The 20246-nt window shown below is 32.1% G+C and overlaps 8 protein-coding genes across 8 annotated transcripts; 4 read left to right on the plus strand and 4 right to left on the minus strand.

The window, feature by feature from the left end:
- The first annotated feature begins 67 nt into the window (after positions 1-67).
- On the plus strand, positions 68-2388 carry BX664DRAFT_324377 (uncharacterized protein). Its single transcript, XM_051543833.1, has 7 exons — positions 68-208; positions 266-424; positions 487-675; positions 768-1034; positions 1177-1526; positions 1600-1828; positions 1912-2388. The coding sequence occupies exons 1-7, from the start codon at positions 107-109 to the stop codon at positions 2227-2229; spliced, it is 1614 nt and encodes a 537-aa protein (XP_051402842.1). The 5' UTR covers positions 68-106; the 3' UTR covers positions 2230-2388.
- Positions 2389-2766: 378 nt separating this feature from the next.
- Positions 2767-5081, plus strand: BX664DRAFT_324378 (uncharacterized protein). The gene is made up of 9 exons (XM_051543834.1): positions 2767-2900; positions 2963-3121; positions 3190-3225; positions 3290-3319; positions 3383-3571; positions 3654-3803; positions 3908-4257; positions 4337-4562; positions 4638-5081. The coding sequence occupies exons 1-9, from the start codon at positions 2802-2804 to the stop codon at positions 4950-4952; spliced, it is 1554 nt and encodes a 517-aa protein (XP_051402843.1). The 5' UTR covers positions 2767-2801; the 3' UTR covers positions 4953-5081.
- A 236-nt stretch (positions 5082-5317) lies between these two features.
- On the minus strand, positions 5318-6988 carry BX664DRAFT_324381 (uncharacterized protein). The gene is made up of 5 exons (XM_051543835.1): positions 6859-6988; positions 6688-6773; positions 6534-6617; positions 5552-6458; positions 5318-5453 (listed from the first exon to the last, which is right to left on the minus strand). The coding sequence occupies exons 1-5, from the start codon at positions 6947-6949 to the stop codon at positions 5389-5391; spliced, it is 1233 nt and encodes a 410-aa protein (XP_051402844.1). The 5' UTR covers positions 6950-6988; the 3' UTR covers positions 5318-5388.
- Positions 6989-9567: 2579 nt separating this feature from the next.
- BX664DRAFT_324384 (uncharacterized protein) lies at positions 9568-11746 on the plus strand. Its single transcript, XM_051543836.1, has 7 exons — positions 9568-9701; positions 9786-10122; positions 10217-10294; positions 10391-10454; positions 10534-10840; positions 10893-11275; positions 11348-11746. Exons 1-7 carry the CDS (start codon positions 9620-9622, stop codon positions 11609-11611), a joined length of 1515 nt encoding a protein of 504 aa, XP_051402845.1. The 5' UTR covers positions 9568-9619; the 3' UTR covers positions 11612-11746.
- A 1517-nt stretch (positions 11747-13263) lies between these two features.
- Positions 13264-14471, plus strand: BX664DRAFT_324387 (ankyrin). The gene is made up of 4 exons (XM_051543837.1): positions 13264-13436; positions 13530-13555; positions 13667-13725; positions 13842-14471. The coding sequence occupies exons 1-4, from the start codon at positions 13394-13396 to the stop codon at positions 14338-14340; spliced, it is 627 nt and encodes a 208-aa protein (XP_051402846.1). The 5' UTR covers positions 13264-13393; the 3' UTR covers positions 14341-14471.
- BX664DRAFT_324393 (protein serine/threonine kinase) lies at positions 14472-16504 on the minus strand. The gene is made up of 13 exons (XM_051543838.1): positions 16446-16504; positions 16319-16340; positions 16168-16259; positions 16003-16067; positions 15818-15935; positions 15663-15725; positions 15565-15597; positions 15316-15487; positions 15187-15253; positions 15035-15095; positions 14896-14976; positions 14765-14819; positions 14472-14708 (listed from the first exon to the last, which is right to left on the minus strand). The coding sequence occupies exons 1-13, from the start codon at positions 16458-16460 to the stop codon at positions 14644-14646; spliced, it is 909 nt and encodes a 302-aa protein (XP_051402847.1). The 5' UTR covers positions 16461-16504; the 3' UTR covers positions 14472-14643.
- A 163-nt stretch (positions 16505-16667) lies between these two features.
- BX664DRAFT_324404 (FAD dependent oxidoreductase) lies at positions 16668-18214 on the minus strand. Its single transcript, XM_051543839.1, has 3 exons — positions 17891-18214; positions 16962-17786; positions 16668-16883 (listed from the first exon to the last, which is right to left on the minus strand). Exons 1-3 carry the CDS (start codon positions 18124-18126, stop codon positions 16721-16723), a joined length of 1224 nt encoding a protein of 407 aa, XP_051402848.1. The 5' UTR covers positions 18127-18214; the 3' UTR covers positions 16668-16720.
- An 848-nt stretch (positions 18215-19062) lies between these two features.
- Positions 19063-19976, minus strand: BX664DRAFT_324406 (uncharacterized protein). Its single transcript, XM_051543840.1, has 4 exons — positions 19755-19976; positions 19563-19675; positions 19354-19502; positions 19063-19282 (listed from the first exon to the last, which is right to left on the minus strand). Exons 1-4 carry the CDS (start codon positions 19840-19842, stop codon positions 19132-19134), a joined length of 501 nt encoding a protein of 166 aa, XP_051404024.1. The 5' UTR covers positions 19843-19976; the 3' UTR covers positions 19063-19131.
- Between the last annotated feature and the right edge of the window lie 270 nt (positions 19977-20246).

Genomic DNA, 20246 nt, shown 5'->3' on the forward strand with positions numbered 1-20246 from the left:
CTTCCAAATTGGGAATTGATTCCTTTTTTTTTTTTTTTTATGTTTGGCACCCGACCTTTTTATTCTTCTCTTCTCTTCTTTTTTTCTTTTTACAATTTTATTACTCATGACTTTTATACCCTTCAAAAAAGATACCGATCTTTCTGATCCTCTCAGTGAAGGTTTTAGTCAACTTCACTTGGATTCAATCAAAACCAGTGATAAAAAGGTACAGTCAAACACTGTATAGAGCAGCGAACTGAATTATTTATTATCTTTCACTTAGACTACTTGGACAGATAATGATATTATCAAACTAGAAGCGTTAATGAACATATTTGAAAAAATCAATCCTCCTGATATTGAAAAGAAACGATGGGACTGGCAACATATTGGAACACTCATGAACAAAACGCCTGGAGATTGTTTTGTACAATACAGTTGGGTATGATAGAAATAATGAATTATACTGAACCTTGTTAATCACTTTCTTCTTATGTTTTATAGAGTCCTTGGACACGTAAAGAATATCTCTCTTTATTTGAAGCGCGATCGACATTGACAAAATGGAATGCAACTGCTATTGCTAAAGCTATGTATCCTGACAACTATGAAACCAAGTTGGCTCAAGTTCGTAGTCGTATCCAAGATATATGCCTCCAAGAATTAGATACAATTGAACTATTTGAAGGGTTGGTAAGTTCAAATGAAATGAATTCATAGATGTATACGAATAAATATACTTATTCATGCATACTTTTTTTTTTAAATTTTATTTTTATTTCAAGACCGAAAATTATCAAGATATTTCGGATGATGTGGTAATAGATGGTCTAGTTATTCGACATCAGAACAGGATCAAAAAGAAAAGTTCCATTCAACAGAAACAGATATCACTTGATGAACATGTACAGATCGACCCAACAATAGATAATCATGATGAAAAGGATACTATCGAGCATAACATCGCAACCAAGGACGACCATCTGGACGATATTAATTCAACTCTTGGTAAAACTATTACTAAAAAAGTGGAAATGCTCAAACGACAACAGGTAAAAAAAAAATAAAAAAAAAAAAATACAAAGGATATCAAACACTCTTTTTTTTTTTTTTTTTTTTTTTTTTTGTTATGGTTATTTATTCATATGAATGTTTTCTTCTTTCCATACCCCTCCTTTTTTTTTTCTTTTTTAGATACGTATTACACAAATCAATTTGGAATGGTGCAAACGATGTGCGATTAGTATGATAAAAAGGGATTACGGTATCTATTTCGATTACTATGAAGCGGATGAACAACAAAGAAATGCCATTATTTTTGGGAAAATTGAACCAAGTCTGGATAATATGATGCCAAAAGTGATTGATGCCTTCTTACAATCGGATGATAAATGTGGTTACTGTGGGCGGACAATGACTTTTTGGGATATTGGGTGTCAAGGTGCAGATGCTCCAAAGGCAGCCTCTGGTGATCACTTTTATCCAAGGAAAATGATATTCAATGGTGATACATTTTTACATTTTATCTGTCGTCAATGTAATTAGTAAGTATATATAAAAACTACCATCGTTACACCATTTTTTTTTTTGAAGCTGACTCTTTTTTTTTCATTCTAGTGCAAAAAGCAATGCTTTGGATTATGTGTATCGATCTTACTTGCGCGATATCAAGCTATTACATGAAAATGAATCGCTCTCATGGCATGTACCTCTAGATGAAGAAAACAAATTGGAAGCTTGGCTTACATGGATGAATTTTGAATATGGGAAAGGCTACAAGGAAAGTCCTTACCTTAGGCGACGTGATGTACCAAAACTAATCTACGCTCGGGATAGAATCAACAAAGTAAGTGCACACATGTGGAAAGAAGACAAGTACTCGATCAAATTGTTTTAACTGATTATATATTATATATATATATATATTAGGTACCTCATCGCTGGCAAATGACAGCAAGAGACAAGTTGTATATGGATATGGTAGAAAAAATGGGCTTACGAGATCCAAGGACAGGCGCTTTAGGTGTATATGATCATACTATGCAAAACTCAAAACGTTTCACTATCATCAAGTGGACATGGCTCGACAATCCCAAGTATAACAAAATGGTGACTGATTTCGACATTGAACCTTTCAAAACATTGGATATCCAGGTGATTATGAAATTTACTAATGATGCTATGACCATTGGTGGTTGGGAATTCTTGGATGATTGGTTAAGCAATGTGGTAGCAAACACAAAATAATGGCAAGTCTCTCTTGGTACTCCCCTCCTTTTAGTTTGTATCTGTTTCACACATATACATGTATTTAAGTTATTTACTTTTGATATTCACACATTCTTCGTACATCTGCATCCTCTTTCTTTTTTTTTTAATACAATAAAAAACAACTTTTTTTTGGAATTACAAAGACTAGTATCATCATTATTGTCATTATTGAGTATAAAGGGAATCAATGTAGAGTCATCATCACGATCATCATAAAAAAATATCATACTGTTTTATCGAGTTATCATCATCAAGAACGAGAATACAAAACATGTGGGTAATACGAGTATTGTTTTTTTCTTCTTAAATACAAATACAGCTAGTTCCCATCAAATAATCATCATCGTCAACGATCAATCATCGTTTTTTGTCTATGCAATGCCAAAAAAAAAAGAGCGGATCATTAAAATTATTTTCAAGCACTAGAGTTAAAACAGAAGAATAACTTCCAAATCGGGAATTGATTCTTCTTTTTATTTGTCAGGTACCCGACTTTTCTTCTCTTTTCCTTTCTTTTTTTTTTTTTTCTTTTTACAACTATATTACCTATGACTATATCCTCCAAAAAAAATACCGATTCTGGTGATTCTCTCAAAGATCGCTTCGATCGATTAGCCCTCGAGCCAACCCGTGCTGAAGTCAAAAAGGTACAGTCATACACTATAGAGCAATTAACTGAATTCTTATCTTTTTTTTTTCTTTCACATAGACTGCTTGGACGGATAACGACAGATTCAAGCTGGAAGGTTTAATACCCAAGTTTAAATTGACCAATCCTCCTGATAAGGAAGTAGAACGCTTTGACTGGCGACGTATTGGACTGCTTATGAATAGAACCCCTGGTGATTGCTTTGCAGAATACAGTAAGGTAAGGTATAATAATGAATTATAATGGGCTTCATTCCGTGCTAACAAATTCATTCTTATGATTTATAGAAATATTGGGTATTTGAAGAAATAGATAAGAAGGAGGTATAACAATTGGATTGCACTGAGCTTCACTGTATGCTAACGACTCTATTCTTATGTTTTGTAGAGTCGTCGGAAAGGTGATTTAAGGTCCAAGGTATAATGATGAATTACACTGAGCTTCACTCCATGCTAACAGCTTCATTCTTATGTTTTATAGGAAAAATGGGAATGTGCACAATATCTCTCTCTGCTTGATGCGCAATCGAAATCAGAAAGTTGGAACGAAACCAAAATTGCTGAAAAGATGTATCCCAATGACTATAAAGACAAGCTGGAGCGAGTTCGTGTTGCTATCGATGATATTTGCTATCAAGAATTAGATAAACTTGAACTATTTGAAGGATCGGTAAAGTTCAAATGAAATGAATCAATGAATCTCTGCGCATGAATATACTTACTATTCTTTTTTTTTTTTTTTTTATCTCAAGACTGAAAATGATCAAGATACTTCGGATGATCCCTTTATAGGTCATCTACGTATCGAACATGACACAGGAACCAGAGACGGGTATCTGGACAATTTTACTCCAGCTCGTATAGCTTTTACCAAAGAATTGAAATTGACCGGGAAACAAGTTGTAAGAAATACAATGGAACATCGAAGTATTTTTTTTTTCCTTTAGTTGTGATTTTTTATTCCTATGAACGCTTTTTTTCCATCCTACTTTTTTTTTCTTTTTAGGATCGAATGAAAAAAATCAAGTGGGATTGGTGCTATAGATGTGTGGGTAGTATGATAAAAAGGGACTACCATATCTATTTCGACTACTATGAAGCGAACAGCAAAAAAAGAACTGCCATTATTTTTGGGAAAACTGAACCAAGAGTGGATGCTATGATACCAAGGGTGATTGATGCCTTCTTAAAATCGAACGACAAATGTCGCTACTGTGGACGGAAAATCAAATTTTGGGACAAAAAGTGTGATGATGCGAGTGCACCAACGGCTGCTTCTGGTGATCACTTTTCTCCAAGGAAGATGGCATTCAATGGTGGCACGAAGTTACAATTTATTTGTTACCAGTGTAACTGGTAAGTATTAAAAAAAAAAAAGGAAAAGTACCTTCACTTCATTTTTCTTGTCTAATATTCCCCCTTTTTTTCATTCTAGTGCAAAAAGCAATGCTAAGGATGGTGATTATCGATCTTACCTTGGCGATATCAAGCAATTCCACGACAATAAGACATCGATACAGCGCAAAAATCTAAATGATGAGCAAAAATTGGAAGCTTGGCTTATGTGGATGGATTTTGAATATGGGAAAAGATACAAGGGTTATTATCTCGATCGACACGAAGACCTAAAGCCAATTTACACTCGGGAGATAATCAAAAAAGTAAATACACATATATGAAAAGAAGACCTATATCTGATCAAATTGTTTTACTAATTATATACACATATATACTAGGTACCTGAAGAATGGGAGATGACAGAGAGAGACAAATTGTATATGGAAATGGTAGAAAAGATTGGCGAACGGGATCCAAGAACAGGTGCTTTAGGTGTATATGATCATACTATGCAAAAGTCAAACCGTTTCATCATCACCAAATGGGACTGGCCCGAGGAAGAAATCATCGTGACTGGTGTCAATCTTGACCGTTTCAAAAGATCGACCAATTTCCATGTGACTATGAAGTTTACAAAGGACGCTGCACAGAAAGTCGGTTGGGAACATATGAATGATTGGATAAACAGCGTGAAAGCAAACGAACAACTGTGACAAGTCTCTGTTGGTAAACCCTCGTTTTAGTTTACATCTATTTCACGTACATATATGTATCTAGTTTTTTTCTTTTGATATTCACACATCTTTGTATGTCTACATCCTCCTTCCTTTTTTTTTTTTTTTAATTCAATAAAATAACATTTTTTTTAATTACAAAGACTATGATCATCATTGTTATCGAGTACAAAGGAAATCAGTGTAGTGTTATCATCATTGAGTCATAAAATCATCAAGGAATTATCTTCACAAGAAAATATCAACCACTCATTAGATCAAAATAATCATCAAAAATAATAGTATAAAATATGTGGGTAATAAAAAATCGTTTTTTATTAATTAAATAAGATAAAGAATAAATAGGTATCAAAAAAAAAAAAAAGCGAATCATAATAAATAAATAAAATAAGGATGCCATCATCAAATTCCCCTTTCAACTGTCATCATCACTACTGCTACCAGAACTTGAAACATCATCGTCATCCCGTTGATCACCATCTATTCCAAAAAAAAAAAAAAAAAAAAAAAAAAAAAAAAAAAAGATGAGTCCACTGAGCTACAAAGAAAAAAAAAAAGATGGATTATTTCGAATTTACCTAATAAATCACGAAGAGAAGTTGGACCAGCAGTACCACGATGAGGTGTAGACATAGGTTGTTGATGAGGAGATTGTCGCATAGGAGTTGTTTCCAATCGAGTAAGAGGAGAAGCATGAATGTCATCTTCAGATAATCCACGAGAAATATTTTCAGCCAATAAATCCATATCATCATCGTCATCATCACTGTCACTAGAACTGGATCCACTATCATCACTTGAACTTTCAGATCCTGAAGATGAGGAACTATCAGAGGAGGATTCAGATCGAATGGCCGAAGCTGCTTTTCGTCTGGCTGCCAAGGTTGCAGCAGAAGTTGTCTTGCCACCTATTCTTGGACGTTTGTTTGCTTGTGGTAATGAGGATGTACCAGGGGCTGGAGTAGGTGGAGATGCATCCAATCTTCGAATAGGTACAGAAGCCATCTTTAAGGGAGGTCGTCTACGTTTTGTTGTTTGTTGTTGTTGTTGTTGCATGATAGGTTGTGGTGAATTGGAAGGTGGATTCACTTTATTAATGGCATCAGTAGATAAATGAGGTGAAGTGATAGTTTCAAATTCTTCTTCATCATCATCATCGTCGTCGTCGTCATCATCATCATTGCTATTGAGAATTTCATCCATATCACGTAAAATGTCTACATCAAAAGAATCATTATTGTCATTGTTGATAGATGGTGGTGTTGTTGGGGTATCTTTTTGTTGAGGAGGTAAAGCTAATGATATAGGAGATGGTTGTTGTTCATCATTATTGTTGGATAACCAATTTTTTTTTGTTGTTGAGGGTTGTTGTACAGTTGTTGATTTTGTAGTTGACGATTTACTAAGATCTTTGGAAGGAGTAGGTTTCTTCTTACGGACCTTTTTCATAGTCATTTTTGCTGTAGGACGTTCTAAAGTAAATGTCTTTTTTTTTTTTTTTTTTCAAAAGAATGAGTAAGGATTTTTTTTTTGTTTTTTCTATTTAATTTTGATTATTACCTGTGTTTCTTCATCAAATATTAACAAACATTCCATTTCTTGCATATTGCCCTGTGCTCCTTCATATGACATGACATTGTCATCCTATAAAGAAAAAATAAAAATAAAAATATATTGTTTATATTAAGAATATATAATATAATATAATATTTACCAAAAACCAATCAGCAAAGTACGCGTCCTTTTCTTGTCGTAAATTTGCTTTTCTAGAAGGTAAAGAAGGGTCTAATTTGGAATTGACTATTTTATTATATATTTTTAAAAGGAGGAGAGTTAAAACATATATATATATATATAAATTATATTATATTTTTTTTATGTTTACATCGAAGGGTATAATAATTATGATTAGTTTTATCTAAAACGGTTCTTCCAAGTTGAATGGCATAGTTTCCAGGATTGAATTCTAAAGTCATTAGGAGCACAATAGAAAGGAAGAAAACCTTTATTGGTTTATTATTGTTTTCAAAGAAGAAAAGAAGAAAAGAAAAAGAAAAAGAAAAAAAAGGAGCTGTCTTTGCCTCATTGATTGGTTTCAAGGTTTCAATTTCAATATCAGACCGGCCAACGTTCGGTATTTTTTTTATTTTTTCAAGGATAAATAAAGCCTTTTCTATTTTCTTTCTCTCCTCTTTTTTTTTTTTATTATTTTATTTTATTTTATTACTTTATATTTCTTATATATATATTCATCATGTCCTTACAAAACGATGTTGAACTCTTATATTTAAGAGAAAGCTATATGAAGAATACATCAAATAATATGTTATCCAATATTAATACTAGTAGTAGTAGTAGTAGTAGTACTAAATCTGAAGACATTCAAGAAGACGATCCACATCAAGGTTCCTTACACTGGACTTTAAAACATTGGTTTGGTAGATCAACTAGTTCAAGTAGTACTGATGATAATATACAAGAACAACCAATACGAAAACCAAATCAACGTTCAAGTACAAACGATAAACTCAATCGACTTATATCCTTCTATCTTTAAATTGCATCTTCATATCCCCCCACATCTTTTTTTGTACAAACTTATTTTACTCTGCATGTCTTCTATTTTTAGTTTAATTTAAACAATCTATATTCTTTCTTTTTATCACTTTAATAAAAATCATGTTATCATTCTCCATTTTTGTCTCTCTTTTTCTTTTTATTTTTTGATATTTATTTTTATATTTGGATGATGACAATATTAAGCAAGTCAAACATCAGATCATCATTCCCGGGTTTTCAAATCTTTTTTTTTTTTTTTTTTTTTTTTTGGTAAGGAGTTGACGGAATGATGATGATGTATCAAATCTTTTTATAGCACTCTCCTTATAAAAAGTAATTTACATTGATTTGAATACATAATTACTTTTTCTGATTCAATAATAATCATCTTTTCCCTTTATTCATTCATACAATTGAAACTATCATCTTTTCTTTTTTTTGCATATATTTCATGTGGTTCCATAATTATGTTTAGTTTCCCTGCTTTAGACTGAATGACCGTCAGAAGGGTCCCGCGTGGTACACTTGGCGAAACAACAGCACTCACATTCATCGAGTTCAGATTCCGACCTTGATTATTTTTCTTCCTTCTGCGCCAACTCTCTTTCACGTGCACATCTTTTAGGTAATAGACAAGTATACGAAATTTATGTGATTTATACCTAATTTATTTCCATTACTTTGTAGATATTTTTTTTTTTTTTTTTTTTTTTTTTAGAATGAAACTATGAAATTGTTACAAAGTTGAAAAATAACTGGAAACCTACTTTTTGATTTTATCATAATAAGAAAAAGAATCTATTCTGACATACCGGTAGTAGACGGAAGGAATTCCCGTATACAAGTACCATCACACTCTCTTCGCTCTTTTTTTTTTTTTTTTTTTTTTTTTTTTTTAATAGATGATTGAAGCATACACGAACCATAGGCAAAAGTCGGAACAACACGGAACAAACGGAATGATTTTTTTTGTTGACCTTAATGGAAGCAAACTTTATGCTACTGTAGTTACCTTCTTTTTTTTACCCCACCTTCGGATCAATTCTTTTTGAAATCATTAGTATATCTACTTCACCATGATTATAGATTAATCTTTAGCCTATTTCTTGAATACTCTATACCAATAAAGAAATATTGTTTGAAATGATAAAAAAACAACACATGATTGGATACTCAAATATATAGTGGAAAAGAAAGATCAGTATGAAACTAATGATTAGAAGGGAAGAGACATATAGAAATGATCACATCGTCTGTTCAGTTTGTCGTTCACAACTTACAAACAATAATAATAATAATAATAATAAGATAGGATGACTGGATTTCCAAGTATAATTGACTCTATTATTCCTTTCTTACCTATTCATCGACCTAACCAAGAGATCTATATTTCGGTGGATGTCCAAAAAAAGAAAAAGGAAAAAGAAAGAAGACCTTTTTTTTTTCGTTGAAGCTATTCATACCGAATTAGGACGAAATTTTTTTTTGTCATACACGCACAAAGAAGACAAAAAGAAAAACCATCCATCTTTTTTTTTTTGTTCTGTTTTATTGATTGCAAGTTTTCCATTCATATCTGATGGATAATTATCGAAGTTAATTTCTTACTATCTTCATTTAAAATAATAATAATAAAAAAAAACAAGAAAAATAATGGTAATGATCAGTAGATGCAAATCAAAAGGAATAAATAAGGTACCACAAATGTGCCTTTTCATTTCTTTTTCATGCGGCATCTAAAATACATAATAAGGATCATCATTCAACAAAAAGGCTTCTTCCATTCATTCTTTTGTCTATTCATTTACCTATATAAATGATGGATGGATGGATGATGGAATGGATCGTCTTCTTTCCACACGTCCATACACTCCTTTTATTCATTTACCAGTCTTTTACACGTGGCCACATCCATATAACCTCTTGCTATAGAACGGTTACACAATGGCTGTGGCTCTCATCAAATAATCCTTTTTTGATCAACCTTGATCCATCATTTGTATTATTGTATCTCTTTTCTTTTCTTTTTTTTTCCCTTTTTCCTTCTTCCTTTTTCCTTTTTTTTTATTTTAAATCAATAGAAAGAGATGAAATCACTGATGTTATTTGGAGTGATATCATCGCTTTCATTAGCGATGGCAGCAACACTTTCTCCTCGACATAAAGGAGGTAATCCTTTTTCATGTTATTTTATTTTCTTTTCTTTTTTTTTGATTAACTTTTTTATTTATTTATTTTTTAATTTATCATAAGGATGTATTGTATTGAATAACAATAAATTGTTTTGTTTCGGTGGTGCATCCAGTACAAACAATCCAACCTATTTGAATGATAACTATTTCCTTGATTTATCGCGTGATTATGCTGATCTTAACACGCTCAACAACGCTTGGCAACCGATGTCGCCTGGATTGGAACCCACAAGTGAATTTGTCATGGTTGCTTCAGGATCAATGAATTTTTTAATCAATGGTGGTACTGGATCAGCCAATGGAAAACCGATGCAGTATCAAACTGTCATCTATGATAGTGTCACTAATGCATGGACTAGTTTACCTTCTGCCAATGCTACAAACTCTTTGTACCAAGCGTAAAGTTTCAAAAGAAAAAAAAAAATACAATAATCTTATTCTGACTCTTTTTTTTTCTTTTTTTTTTTTTTTTTTTTTTTATTTGGCCTTCAGTCGAGGTGCAACAGGTGCCATAGATAGTGCTACCTATATTGGCAACAACAATCTCATCTATATATGGGGAGGTGAAATGTCAGTTCAATCTCCGGAGTCTCTTCTTTTTCCCAAATCTAACCTTTTTTTTTTTTTTTTGTTACTCTTTCCTTTATTTTCATTCAAACATGATAGGGATCCAACTATTGGAAGTACGAATACCTCTTATTCTGGTTCTATACTGACCATGAATGCTATTGTAAGTTCAATATATCAATAGAAGAAACATGGTTCCTTATTCTAATTAGCTTGTTATTTCTTATACATAATGTATTCAGACTGGTGCTTGGAATCCAACTGTTACTACATTTGGTGGTGTGATAAGTAGTTATACTCCTAGAATTGGCCATGCAATGATCCTAGACTATGCTACGATGAGCGTGATTGGTGGTCAAGAAGCCAAGTATGATGGAACGCGATATAACTTATCACCTGCAAGTATGACAACAATTCCTCAATTCAATACTATTACTATTACTTGGGTTCTTGCCAATGTTACTGGTGATATCCCCACTCCTCGATCATATCACTCTGTCACCACGGTAGATGTATCACATACAATTTTATATGGAGGTCTCAATACAGGTAACTATCAAAAAAAAAAAAAAAGAATCTTTACTCATATGATTTTATGTAGTGACGAATCAACCAGTCCAAGATACTATGTACTCGGGTCTGATTGAGGATGGAACGGTGACCTGGCAACGATTATCTCCTTCAGGAACTGGACCTGGGCCATTGTACGGTCATGCAGCTGTCAAATACATGTCTGGCACTCTTCTCCTTATCGGGGGTGTGGATTCCACAGGACAAACCACTTCTAATATCAATGTTTATTCGAGTCTTCAAAATACTTGGCGATCATCCTTTTCCTCTTCTGGATATTACTCTTCTAATGGTAATAGTGGCACCTCTTCATCCAATTCAACTGTGTGTCCTTCTTGTAGTGGTGGTTATTCATCCAGTTCTGTTAATGCACAACAAGCAGTGGCGGCTGGGATTGGTGCTGGTGGTTTTGTGGTAAGAAGGAAAAGAAAAAAAAAAAGGAAAATATAAATATTTTTTAACCAATCGATCATCACTTTTTTTTAGCTGTTTGCTTTGATCGGTGCAGGTTTATTCTTTACAGTGGAAAGAAGCTATACGGCTGTGGCCACATCAGATCAGTATGCAATAGAACAAATGCAACAAACAGAAGGATATCTCAAAGTGGAACTCGACGCTGATCCTATAGAACATCGACCTCTACCTCCTTCACCATTTGGTACTTCTGCAACTTCACATGCCAATCAATATCAACCCACAGGCGAGGCCGCTAGTTATCTTCAACACCATCCTCAACAATATCATCAGTAACGTTGACCCCAATTTATATTATTATTTTTTTTTTTTTGAAAAAAATCTAGTTAATGTTTTAGTATCGTTAATATTTATTCTACTCTTTTTTTACTTTTGAAATAAAGCGGATGAACATTGTTTTTCCTTTCATGACTTTCTATGATTAATAAATATATTGGTTGATACTTGATGATGAGATGATATTTGATTATGGAAGAAGAGGCAGGTATCATTGTATAAATGTGTGTCAGTGTGATTGTCTCCTTGAATAGATTTTTTAACCTAAGATGGAAAGCATGAGAATTGGATATTCCCTCTTTTTTTTTTTTTTTTTTTTTTTTTTTTTTTTCTGGATCGATGGGAAGATCATCTCAGTTTTTCTTAATTCCTTCAGATTTATGATTCTATCCTTCCAATGCGTCCTACTATTAATATGGGGGAATATACTATCTATTGTGTACCTCTCGACTAGCGAGAGGAATGATAAATCCTCCTTTATGCATGCTCTTTTGATAGATTCCCCATCAATGGAGTAAGACGGATTTCAGTTCCGACAAAGTCACTTCGATTATGTTAAAGATTTTTTTGTTATTTGTGTGGATGATTGCTTTATGGATTTGATGGATGATACTATTATAATAATAATATCATTGATGATTACTTGTAGTGAGCACCAGATCTTTTCATTAACGGCACTAAAAAGAAAAAAAAATTAGGTGTAGTAGACTCATTTTAACCCAGTACCCTAAATATGGCATTATAAAAAAATAAACTTTATTTTTTCTATGATTTGTGTTACAAAAGAAAAATCTACGATTTATGAAAATAATCTATCAGGTGTGTTTGACTTGCGTGAGCCCATTTCAGCGTCTTTAGCGGCGATTTTTGCTTCGATTGCTTCCTTGATATCGTAATCCAAAGGATCATCGTATAAAAGGACGTCATTGACGACTACCATTAGTTTCCCTTTTTGCTGTCCCCAAGGCTTTTTCTTTTCTTCAACATCGTCATCATCAATCATCAGTCATCATCAATAGTCATCAATAGTCATCAATAGTCATCGATAGTAAATCATCAATCCCGTTTATTATAAGTAAGTTGCATTTATTAGGAGAATAAAAAGTGTCTACCTTGTGGAAAGGAATGAATACAATATCGTAAAGGAATCTTAGTGGAAAAAAAAAAAGACAGAAAAAGGAAAGAAAAATTGAATCAGGGTTAAAAGATTTGACGATAGTTGGGCTTTGAATTTTCATTAACGGCATTTTGACTGTGGCTTGCATTAACGGCAGGGTAAATTTTCTTGGCTCCTAAAGCCGTTAATCCAAGTTTCTGCTGTACAAAACCTAAGATGATTGATTTCTTAAGAGTGGGCAAGTGATTATACAATCTTTTATTGAATTTGTTATAATAAAAGTTTGACTTGATCTTTGACAAAGAGGAAAAAATATATAAACTACTAGATGTAGTTATATACAAAAACTAAAGATTATTTTTAGATGATGATGATTAATCATCATAAGAAACAATGATAAAATAAAACGGATGAAACTGATAAATGTGATAAAAAATGTAATAACGGATGAAACTGTGCAAGAGGAGTGATTCAGATGAGACCAAAAGTATAAAAGAAGAGATTTTGACAGATGACAAGATAAAAAAAAAAAAAACTATTTCATAGTCAGCTTCAAAGGTTGATTTCATCCTAACAGTGTTAAGACTTTTTTTTTTTACCTTTTTCTTTTTTGGCATTTTCTTTTCTGTTTTTATTTTTTCTGTCTCTTCACATTCGCTTTACTTATGAAATCAACCACTTCTAACGATAATATCTGGGTAGCTGCTGGTAAGAACAATATCATAATAACATGAAAAAGAGAACTATATATAATGCATATTAACGAAATCTTTACCTTCTTTTTTTTTTCGACTTGGACAGGCGATGGACAGTTAGAACGTGTGAAGGTAAAAAGCTTAATTGCTCTCCATGACTCATTTTTTATTATCTATATACTGATGGATGATTACTTCTTTTTTTTTTTCACCATGTGGATTTATTGCCATTATACATATTAGGAATTACTTGAAAATGGAATGGATGCCAATATCAGAGACGATTTTGGGTATACTCCCATGTAAGTTGTCAGAGTATATGTGTGTTTATCATATCGTGTTACTCACCATTCTACCTTTTTATTATTACTATTATCATTATTTATCCGTATATCTGGTCATCTTTTTTTTTTTATAGTCATGCTGCTGTATCATACAACCAAAAAGAAATGTTAGAATATCTATTGAATCATGGTGGAGATATCAACGTAGAGGATCTGGATAAGGATACACCATTGTATGTATGTGAAACGGTGGACATGGCCAAGTTTATGCTGGATCGCGGGGCGGATGCATCACACAAGAATAGCGATGGTGTTACTGCGGCATGGTCAGCTAACGAAGAAGGATGGAAAGAGGTGGCTCAGTTCTTAGCCACGATTACAGGTGAAGTCCTGGAAGATGACCAACCAACAGATGATTTAGCTTATATTCAACGGGAAAGCGATGCTCAACCAGACGAACAACTGGAGGATGAAGCTAGTCAAGAAGCTTTTGCTCAACAAGTCGAACAAGTCATGCGCAATATACAGGAACAAGGTGGTGTACATGATGAAGAGGAATTGCGTGAAGTTGTCACCAAAATGGTTTTATCAGAAGTCAAACGAACTTTGCAAGAGCAACAAAAAGATCAATAGTCTTTTTTTATTATTACTTGTCATTCTTCGATATTGGTTTACATGTGTAGTATAGTCTTTTTATTTTTTTTTGTCATTCAATCCATCTACCCCAAATAAACAAATGTTTTATATATATCGACTAATCAAATACGAATGAATTTTTTTTTATTGATGGATGCGTATAAACAACATAAAGGTGGGAGGTGATTTTTTTTTTGGAGGATATGGAGAGATATGAATATAGAATAATAAAAGTAAAATAAAAGTAAAAATAAAGTGTAAAAGTACTAACTAAAGCTAAAGATAAATATGGATGAAGGATCATTTGCTTGTTGCTAAATTGTCGGTGCTTTGTTCCTTTCTCCGTAAATCATCAAAATAAGGATCTATTACAAAAAGGTCAGTGAGATGTTGTTTTTCCTACATTTTTGTTCAAACTTACGTTGAAGAGCATCGCTAGCTGTAATCCGTTTATCAGGTGGGTATTCCAGCAGTTTCTACATATAGATAATAAATGTTAATAATGTAAGCTCAAACCTGTGAAATCATTTTTTTTTTTTTTTTTTTTTTTACCTTTAACAGATCTATGCCAAGAGGATCCAATTTCGGTAATAATGATTCTAATGGTATAGGAGCAAAAATTTCAAAATCACGCTATAAACATAAAAAATAAATAAGTTCCATCATCCATTTTCTCTTAGTAATATCATACTTTGTATTCTGGAACTTGAGACACCTTGGGCCATGTTTCTTCTGTGGGGGTACCTAAAACTGTTCAATGTGGTCAAGGAGTAATATAAAATATATATATAAGGTTTAATGATGCCGAATATAAATAAATATATAGTAAATAAAAAAGGATATTTGAATATGCATTGTAACTGATCCGACACGGAACTACCGGGAAACAAAGGACTACCAGAGGCCATTTCTAAATAGGAAATAAAATCCGTCAATATTACCGTTACAAATTATCCCTCTTTCCATATTTACCTGCAAAAATACATCCTGCGGACCATAAATCAATTGAAGTGGAATATTGTTTTGATCCCATCAATACATCAGGAGCTCTATACCAAAGTGTGACCACATCACGGGAATAACTTCGTACTGGTATACCAAAGGCTCTTGCAAGACCAAAATCACCAAGTTTCAGTTCCCCTTTCTAATAAAATATAAATCAATCTATTTCTTTCTATATCGATTTATAGGTTCCTTTTTTTTTTTTTTTTTTTTTTTTACCTTATTGATTAATAAGTTTTGTGGTTTTAAATCCTACAATAAAAAAATAGATTTAAATTAGATCAAATTGTTTTTTTTTCCATTTCTCCTTTTCTTACCCGATGAAGTACACGGTGTTCATGACAAAACGCAATACCCTTTAATAATTGATACATCATTTGCTAAAAAAAAAAAAAGAATATAAGTATAAAAGAACTAGAATCAGATATATACAAGTGTTGTGTTCATGCTATCCTTCTCTTTATTATTTTACCTTGATTGTCCATTCGTCAATATCACCACCATTTGAATCCAAAAATTTCTTCAAGTCAGAATCCAAGTATTCAAACACCAAAATGAGTTTTCTTTCTTTATGTAATACATCGTATAGTCTATAAAGAATACAAATGAGGATCAAAAAAAAAAAAAAAGAATCTTGTCTATCTTATCTATTATTACCTAACAATATTCTGATCTTTCAATTCTTTTAACAGGGAGATTTCTCGAATAGCTGTGCAAGGTACCTAAAAAAAAAAGAAAGAAAGAAATGATATTGAGTTCGTAATCCCTGATTATTATTATTTTTTTCAAATGGTCTTCCTCTCCTCTCCTTTATTGACTTACACCTTCTTCTTCATTATCCAGTCGAATCCGTTTTAATGCTACAACTTCGTTCGTTTCTCTGTTTTGAGCCTTATAAACAATACCATAAGCACCTATATAATCAAATATAATTAGTATTAAAACCTATTTAGAAAGCTTTTATATTCATTACCTTCACCGAGTTTTTCGATTTTCTTTTGATGATAGGAAAGAAAAAGAAAAAGAACGAGTTAAATAAAAAGAAAATATAACATATAATCTATCTTCAATCATACAATTGTTGTTTCTTTATATGTTACCTGATATTTATCCATGAATTGAAAAAGAAAGAATGGTGATAAAAAAAAAAAAAGAAAAGGGATAAAAAAAAAAAGAGAGAGAGAGCGTAATAGAGAAGGAGAAACGAGTTTCCTTTTGATCATTTTTCAGTTCAAACCCAGTCATTCTTCTCTCTCATTTGGCATCGGAACACTGCGAACAGACTTGTACAACATAGTAAAATAAAAAGGATCATCATTAAATCACAGACATCAAATAAAAACAATAGTTTATTCACAATTATCAAAAAAAAAATCTAATTTTCCATCAGTTGATGAATATAATTAGCAATGGCAAGAGAAGAAGTAAGACCAGGACTTTCAATACCAATTAAAGAGTAAAATCCATCAAATCCATCCTCTTTTTCTTCCTTGATAATAAAGTCTTGAAAAGGTTCTCCCGGGCCAGCAAGTTTAGGTCTATAAAAAAAAGAACTTCTTTAACATTCTTGTTTTTTTTTTTAAAGGAGGTTTTCCTTTTTTTTTTTTTTTTTTTACCTTATACCAGCGTAATCAGGTTGTAACTTGTCAGGGTTCACATTAGGTAAATAAGATTGAATAGCACGAACAAAAGCCATCTTATGATCATTCTCTAAAGGTAAAGAATAATCAAAAGGATTGTCAACATACTGAACATCAGGACCAAATTTGATTTTGTTAGCCATATCCAAGGTCAAATGAGTTCCTAAACCAGCCAAATTCTTTTCAGGACAAGGATAAATCAAATGTCGAATGGAGCTAGGTGCATTGTAAGCGTAATAATGTCCTCGTGCATAATAAAGCTTGTACTTGTTTGGCATCAAGTCATTGCTAAGATGATGTGCATGAAGTCCTGCTGCATTGAATACCCGCTGTTGTGCCCATACTGTTATCTTGTTGTTGCTTTCATCCTCTACTTTCAAGTAATATCCACCGTTATCACCACGTCGTATATGTTGAATACATGTGTTGAGTGCAATGTCGCCACCTTGATCTATGATTTTTTGTTCAAGATAATCCATAAACGAATGAGAATCAAGAATACCAGTAGTTGGTGATACCAGGACTGAATATGCCTTAAGTTCAGGTTCCATTGACATTGCCTTTTCTCCATCAATAAAATAAGTTTCTACTCCCAGTGAAGTCGCCTTGGCTGATAGTTGTTGTAAATACTCGTGTTGTTCAGGTGATTGTGCCACTACCCATTTGCCAATCTTGTTATATGGAATCGTTGTCTTTTCAAGTAAAGCATAAAGTTGTCGATTGCCTTGGATACACAGTTGAGTTTTCAAGCTATCCTTGGGATAATATATACCAGCATGAATCACTTCACTATTACGTGAACTAGATATATACATTATAAAAAAAAATGAATGTCATTAGTGTATTTAGTAACAAACTGAATAAAAAAAGAGAGAGAGAGAGAGAGAGTATCATTAAAGGGTTACCTAGTTTCTTCGCCTAGTCTCTTGTTTTTTTCTACCAGAATAGTTGTTTCTTGAGGTCTATTCCTAGTAAGCATTTCCGCGATGGCCAAACCAACGACACCACCACCTATCACAACATTGTCCACTTCTAGATCAGGAGTTCGTGTCATGGAGAAGAATCGATGACCAGCATCTTGTAAAGGGTATCGTAATAAAGGAAAAGAAGCGCGTGGAACGAAGCACTTGAGTAAGAGCATGAATGTAGCTTGTTCTTTTTTTTTTAAAAAAAAAAAGGAGTGAAAGAAAGAAAGAACGGGAAAAAGAAAAGAAAAAAACGAACGTGAGAGAAAGAAAAGACGAAAGAAAATCGGATTGACATCTCTTAGTTAAAGTTTGATATTTCAGCTCGGTATTTCTTTTACCCTCTCAATGGTGATGAACATTTACAGTAAAGAATAGTTTTTTCTGACAACTACTACTTTACTTTTTTCTCTTTGAAAAAGTCAAAGGTTGATAGGATGAGATGATGATCTTTTTTTTTTTTTAGGTTATCAAAGTAGTCTACTTCATTTCGCTTGCCAAATAAAATAATAATAATAATAGTCATTTGATTGAAATATCACAAACTATTTTCCTTTCATTCCTTCATACATGAATCCGATATCTAACAATAAATAGTAGGTTCGATTGTCCAATACAAGGAAAAGAGCTTTATTATGTAATCAAGGTAGATGATGATCATGATTATAAGCGATGTACAAAAAGTTCACTCTTTATATATGTTGATAATAATACAAAGTTCATTCATTTTGATGATGTAAAATATATAAATATTTATATTTTTATACGTTTATGATATGAATCTAAAATCGACACATGATCACGTTCCCTATTATAGTTGATGATCGCGTTGCTTTGACGGCAAAGTTCGCTGACTCTGAATATACAATAAAAAAAATATCAATACAAAAGTTTGCCATCCATAAAAACCGCAGTGGGTCCACTTTATTAAAAAGAAGTAGACTTGTATTTACAAAATCACATAAAAGTAACATAACATCGTATATATATATATATATATAATAATAAAAAAAGAGGTGGAGATAAAGTTGTTGTTGGTTGTTTGTTTCCTTCTGACAAAAAAAAAAAAGGTAACTAACAATAGTAATAGTAGTAATAAGAATAATAAGGGAATACAATCCAGGCAAAATAAAAAAAAAAAAAAAAAGAGGAAAAGAAAAGAGGAGAGAAGAGGAGAGTTTTCAGTCCATATCATAATCCACTTTACCGATACCGAAGACTCGAACACGATGCATGATAGGTAACTTTGCCACCAATACAACCAATAAAGCAGTGAAGTTAATACCAAATAAAAAGACGTCGTAATGTGTATAATGTGTACTTAAAAGGAATCTATCATCATCATTAATAATAATAATAATAATAATAAGTGAATAATATATGATTGAGTGATCATGACTTACAAACAAATAGGAACAGCAGTTAAGAATTTTCTTGTTGCTGTAAATTGTACACCACCATCGATTTGTTCCCATAAAGTTAATCCATCATAAGCACCTTGATTATTTTCAAACGGAATTCCTTGTACCCAATGAAACATGATATAATGTCCCTATAATAATAATAATATAAGTTAAATTCTTATTAATATTTATATTGAACTATTACTTACAAGATTAAAAGAAAGATTGGTTAAAGTCCAACTAGCTTCAGGACTAATGAATGGTATCACCGTAAATAAGGCTTTGAGAGCAATAACGACAAAGATAGTAGTTGACCAAGCACCTATATATATATATATATTAAATGAAATGAATAATTTTTTTTATATCTTTTTATTATTATTATCATTATTATTATTTACCTTTATAATTAACCCATGAAGAGTTAAAGTTTGGCATGGAGCTTTGATCGAGTGTCATAAAAGCTTTCTTTTCTTTTGTTGAAGACATGATGAATAAAGAAGTTCAAAAGATGGAATAATTATAATAAAAGATAATAATAAAAAGAAAAAGGAAAGGAGTTATTATATATAAATAGAAAAAAGAGTCAATGATAATATCAATGAAGAAGAAGAATAAATAAGAAATAAAACAATAAAAAATAAAAAAAAAAAAAAGAGAAAAGAAATAGGAAGAGGACGCAGAAGAAAAAAAAAACGGAAAGAGAAAAAAAAAATTAGAAATTGAAAGAGAGAGAGAGAGAGAAGGAAAAGGGGAATAAGGGATTGAAAGATAAAAAAGAAATTCCCCTTATTCAAACATAACTATATATCTATATTTAATCATCCTTATTAAAAAAAGACTACTTTATCAATATATATATATATATTTATATATTGATTTATTATAATTAT

The sequence above is a fragment of the Halteromyces radiatus genome (assembly GCF_025201355.1).
Source record: "Halteromyces radiatus strain CBS 162.75 chromosome Unknown BX664scaffold_2, whole genome shotgun sequence".
Classification (NCBI taxonomy): domain Eukaryota; kingdom Fungi; phylum Mucoromycota; class Mucoromycetes; order Mucorales; family Cunninghamellaceae; genus Halteromyces; species Halteromyces radiatus.